At 36.0% G+C, this 5,420-nt stretch overlaps 1 protein-coding gene across 1 annotated transcript; it reads left to right on the forward strand.

Moving 5' to 3' along the window:
- Positions 1–404: 404 nt before the first annotated feature.
- LOC114615727 (olfactory receptor 5M3) lies at positions 405–1,349 on the forward strand. Its single transcript, XM_028761380.1, has one exon. The coding sequence runs from the start codon at positions 417–419 to the stop codon at positions 1,347–1,349; it is 933 nt and encodes a 310-aa protein (XP_028617213.1). The 5' UTR covers positions 405–416.
- Positions 1,350–5,420: the final 4,071 nt, after the last annotated feature.

A 5,420-nucleotide genomic window follows, 5' to 3' on the forward strand; every position in this document is an offset into this window, starting at 1 on the left:
TTGTAGCTCAGTACTGGATAAACATGCCTGTGACTAAAGCACATGGGCAGTGGAGGAAAGATGATCCAAAATTCAAGTTCACCATTAGATACAAACTATAAGTATAAAGCATGCATGGGCTACAAGAGTGTGATTTATGTTCCCTTAGAGAAGAAATAAAATGTGACATTTGAATTGTTTTATGGAAACTGTTTATTCTCACTATGATTATTATGTATTAGTGGTAGTGTTACTACATTTTAGGATAAATTTGCAAAATATCTTGATATGTAAAACACTGTCAGTCATCTTAAAAATTAGACTTTAATATAGAAAATATTCTGTTTAGGAAGAGTTCTGTACATTGATAGGTCTAATTTATTTATTTCATTTTAGTTTTGCAGACTTTTATAATTCATATTAGCAGAAGTGAAAAGATGCTCAATTTCACAGATGTGACTGAATTTGTTCTTTTGGGCTTAACCAGCAGAAAGGAATTGCAAGTTCTCTTCTTTGTCATTTTTCTCATGGTCTATATATTTACCATGGTGGGGAATATTGGCATGATGATATTAATTAAGATCAGTCCACAGCTGAGCAGCCCAATGTACTTTTTCCTGAGCCATTTGTCATTTATTGATGTGTGGTTTTCTTCCAACGTCACTCCTAAAATGCTGGAAAACTTGCTGTCAAAGACAAAAACAATTTCTTATGCTGGCTGCTTGGTACAATGCTTCTTCTTCATTGCTCTTGTTCATGTAGAAATCTTCATTCTTTCTGTCATGGCCTTTGACAGGTACATGGCCATTGGAAAGCCTCTGCTCTATGGCAGCAAAATGTCCAGGGTGGTTTGCATTCGACTTATTTCTTTCCCCTACATATATGGGTTTCTGACTAGTCTGGCTGCAACCTTATGGACATATGGCTTGTACTTCTGTGGGAAAACTGAGATCAACCACTTCTACTGTGCAGACCCACCCCTCATCAAGATGGCCTGTGCAGGGACTTTTGTGAAAGAATATACAATGATTATACTTGCAGGCATTAACTTCACCTATTCTCTTTCTGTAGTCATCATCTCCTACCTGTTCATTCTCATTGCCATTCTCAGAATGCGCTCAGCGGAAGGCAGGCGCAAGGCATTTTCCACCTGTGGGTCTCATCTCACAGCTGTTGTAATATTTTATGGCACTCTCATATTCATGTATCTCAGACGACCCACTGAGGAGTCAGTGGAGCAAGGAAAGATGGTGGCTGTGTTCTATACCACAGTGATCCCCATGCTGAATCCCATGATCTACAGTCTGAGGAACAAGGATGTCAAAGATGCCATGGACAAAGTGATTAGTCGAAAGTGCTTAACAAAGTAAAATTTAGCTTTTATTTTTCTTTTTATGGTAAGCATTATTTCCTCATGCATGGAAATATAACATTTTATGGGAATAAAAGAAAATCAAAAGTGAATGCATTTTAGAAATAAACAAAATAGAGATTTCTGTTGATTATGATATTGGTTATTAAAATTATAGAATAGTTAATTGGAAAGATTGCAAGAAAGTTCTCTTTTGTACTAAGTTAATTTTTTCTTACAGTAACATCATCTTGTAAAATTTATATCACATGATAAACAAAGTAACTTGCAAAATTATTCATTTACGTTGACTGTATAGCATTTCTAACATAAATATTTGGAAATAGGAAGTATATGAAAAATGGGAAGTCCTTCCAACAGCAAACTGAATAATGTGCATCACCAGATAAAGAAAACACTGGGTAATGGTGTTTCTTCTTTGAATACTCTGAATTCAAAATTAAGGAAAGAAATCTGTCTTTGATATTGTGCTAGATATGATCTGTAATGTGGCCTGATTTTACTTTATTTCCATTACTCTCATATTCCTCTACCACATTAGAGATTCAGTTCTCTACATACTTGCAACTAATCATGATATTTCACTGGAGCCCTAGTGGAAAAAAAATATGTTCCACTGAAACTGTTTCTAATATAAAGCCTTGTTGGATAAAGGGATATCTTATATTGACCAAGGTCTTACGTAAACTCCTGATGTCATTGTATATTCCCTATTAACCTGCTAAAACTCTAACAGAGGAGGAAAGTTTCTGAAGAGAAACATTTGTTCTTCCACCTTCCCTGTTCAGTTTCATTCAGCACCTGTCCCTTAATATCTTATGTGCTTAACATACATGCAGGAGCCATAGCTTGAAGTTGAACTCCAGAAGGGGAAAAATACAGAAGATTCTACACCTATCAAAGAAATACAACCAGAGGCAAGGAACTATTTCAAGCTAGGTGAAGAACTAGGGGTGACCTTATTTATCCCAACCCATAAAGCTTGAGAGACTGTTTGCTCCTTTTAAATTTGGAGATCCGAACTCTCCATTTTTCTCAAACTTCAGTAAAAACTGTCTCTGTAGCACATAACAAAACAATGGAATAACCTGGGACCCTGGTCACCTCCTAGAGGAGAATTCTTTACTTTGTCTCACAGCTAACTTTACATCATTATATTTACATAAATCTTTGTCTTTGTCTTGCTATGCATTTTAAGTAGGCTACATGCACAGTAGGAGAGATATTCAACCTCTGTAACTCCTAGTTGGGCCAAATTGTAACCCCCTTCTCCAAACTTTGTATTCTATATTTTCTCCTAGATTGTATTTGCGTTTTTGTGACATGGTCATTTGCATTTGTAGTACAAAAGTTTTATGTGGAAAGTTTATCTTTCTTACACTGAATTTCTTTTTTAAATTTCCCCTTTTAAAAAACGTGTGTGTGTGTGTGTATGTGTGTGTGTGAATATTTGTTTGATTTTCATCCACATTCTGTTCCACTGACCTGTGCATTTATCTTTCTGTCAATATAATACCAGATTGATTATTATAGATACCCAGATCTTAATATTAGGTGAGGTAAGTCTTTCAATTTATTCTTATACTTCAAACATGTTTCAGCTCTTTTGGTATCTATATTTGCATATAAATTTCAGAATAATATTGTCTCTATCTATCAATGATCTGGTTGAGTTTTTAACACAAAAAGTCATTAAGTCCTTATAACAATTTTAATATAATTGATGGTTTCCTTTGCTGATTTTTCTAATCAGAAAACAAAGAATATCTGTATTTTCTTAGAATTTTTAATCTATCCATGAGTATTTTAAAAATTTTAACCCACATGCCTTTTTAATATTAACACTTACAGGTCTCATGCTTCAAAGAATACATTAGGGCATTTCATTACCAAATTGATTCTCTGTATTTACTAATATGCAGAATTGTAGTTAATTTTGGTGTGTTGATTTTTTTACCTTGAAAATTTCCTGAACTGAACTTAGTTTTGGGGGGATAATTTTGGCTTGGTGATTGGATTGTTTGGGATTTCCCACTGTGGCAACCATGAGATTTGCAAATAAACCACTGTGTTTCTTCTTTTCAAAAAAAAAAAGCTCTTAAGAAACTAGACACCTAGACAGCAACAAACAAAATATTCCAATTTAAAAATGGGATACAGATCTAAACAAAAAATTCTCATTAGAGAAACCTCAAATGGCTGAGAAACACTTATTCAGTGTCAGTCACCAGGGAAATGCAAATCAAAACTACTTTGAATCTCTATCTTATATCTGTCAAATTGGCTAAAATTAAAAACACAATAACAGCCCATTCTAGTGAAGATGTAGAGTAACAGGAACACTCCTCCATTGCTGATGGGAATGAATTCCTGTAGTCACTCTGGAACCCAATACCGTGTTTCTTCAGAAAATTTGAGTTGATCTACCTCAAGACCCAGTAAAAATCTTCTGGGTGTATACCCAAGAGATGCTCCAATCTTCCATAAGGACATATGCTCAACTATGGTCATAACAGCTTTATTCGTAAATTTCAGGAAGTAGAATCAACCTAAGTGTACCTCAACTGAACAATATATTAAAAAAAAAACCCTACATTTACACCATTGAGCATTACTCAAGTGATTAAAAAAAAGACAGCATTAAATTTGCAGGCAAATGAATGTAAATAGAAAATAATTTCCTGAATAAGGTAACCCAGACTCAGAAAGACAAAGGTAGTATATATTCACTTGTAAGTGGATATTAGCTCTTAAGTAATGAATAATCATACTACAATACACGGACTCAGAAAGGCTAAGTTATAAAGAAGTCTCAATAAGGACAAATGGTTCATCCTAGAAATGGCAAATAGAATAGAATTTGGAGGTGGAGTAGGCATAAGTAGGGATGGGAAAAGAAGGGATCAGGGGTTGAATGGAGAGAAGACTGGTAGAGACTACTGGAATTGGTGATTATTTGGGGGATCTGATATTTAGTGCATTAGAAACTCTTTATAATATACAAGAGTAACTCTAGAGAATGATCCTTGAAATGGGGGATACCGAGTCTGAACTGGCCATCTTCTGTAATCAGGTAAGACTTCCAGTTATTGGATTGTGACATTAACCAAGCCAAACAACTTTCAACCTACAATTTTCCCTGCTTGTAAGATTGGCTAGGGTAATGGTAGCTCAGAACTCATGAGAATGACCATCAAATGACTTCAACTTGAAGCCCATGCCAGGAGAGAAAGCTAGTGCCTGACCCTTTCTTGATGACTAAGGACCAGAGACTTGACAGCACACAGTTCCTGGATGGAAGCAAATCTGTCCGACTGAGGAGAAATTCAGTTAAATGATTCCTAATGATATTCTACTATACTCATACATCAATGACTAGCTCAGTCATCACCAGAGAGGCTTACTCTATCAGCTGATGGGAACAGATGCAGAAACCTACAGCCAAACATTTGGTGGAGCTCGGGGACATGCAATAGAGGGAAAAGAAAGAATATAAGAGCCAGAGGGGTTGAGGACATCAGGAGAACATGGCTCATGGAATCAAATAATAAGGAATCATAGAGGCTTATAGAGACTGAAGGGACAATCAGGGAGGCAGTATGAATATGAGTTAGGTCCTCTACATACATCTTATAGTTGTGTAGCTTGGTGTTCCTATAGGACTCCTAAGAGTAAGAGAGTATATCTGTCTCTTTTGCCTGCACATGGGATCACTTTTCTCCTACTGCATTGCCTTGTCCAGCCTCAATATGAGTGTTTGTGACTAGTCTTATTGTAACTTGTTGTGCAGTGTTTGGTTGATATCTCTGGGTGGCCTGCTTTTTTATAAAGGTATGCTCCATATTCTGACCATGCTTTTCACCCCTGCAACTCTTTTTGTCTCTAGAGGACATGTTTTCTTTGGAGTCATCAATTCTGCTTGGCTCTCATAATCTTTCTGCATCTTTTGCCCCTAGCTCATTTTACTCTTGGAGGAGGGGTTTGAGTATTTCTCACTCTGCATATTACCCAGTTCAGGGTCTCTGTGTTAGTTTCTATCTACAGCAGAAAGTATCTTCTCTGATGATGT

Source organism: Grammomys surdaster, unplaced genomic scaffold (genome assembly GCF_004785775.1).
Source record: "Grammomys surdaster isolate TR1022 unplaced genomic scaffold, NIH_TR_1.0 137269, whole genome shotgun sequence".
In the NCBI taxonomy this organism is placed as follows: domain Eukaryota; kingdom Metazoa; phylum Chordata; class Mammalia; order Rodentia; family Muridae; genus Grammomys; species Grammomys surdaster.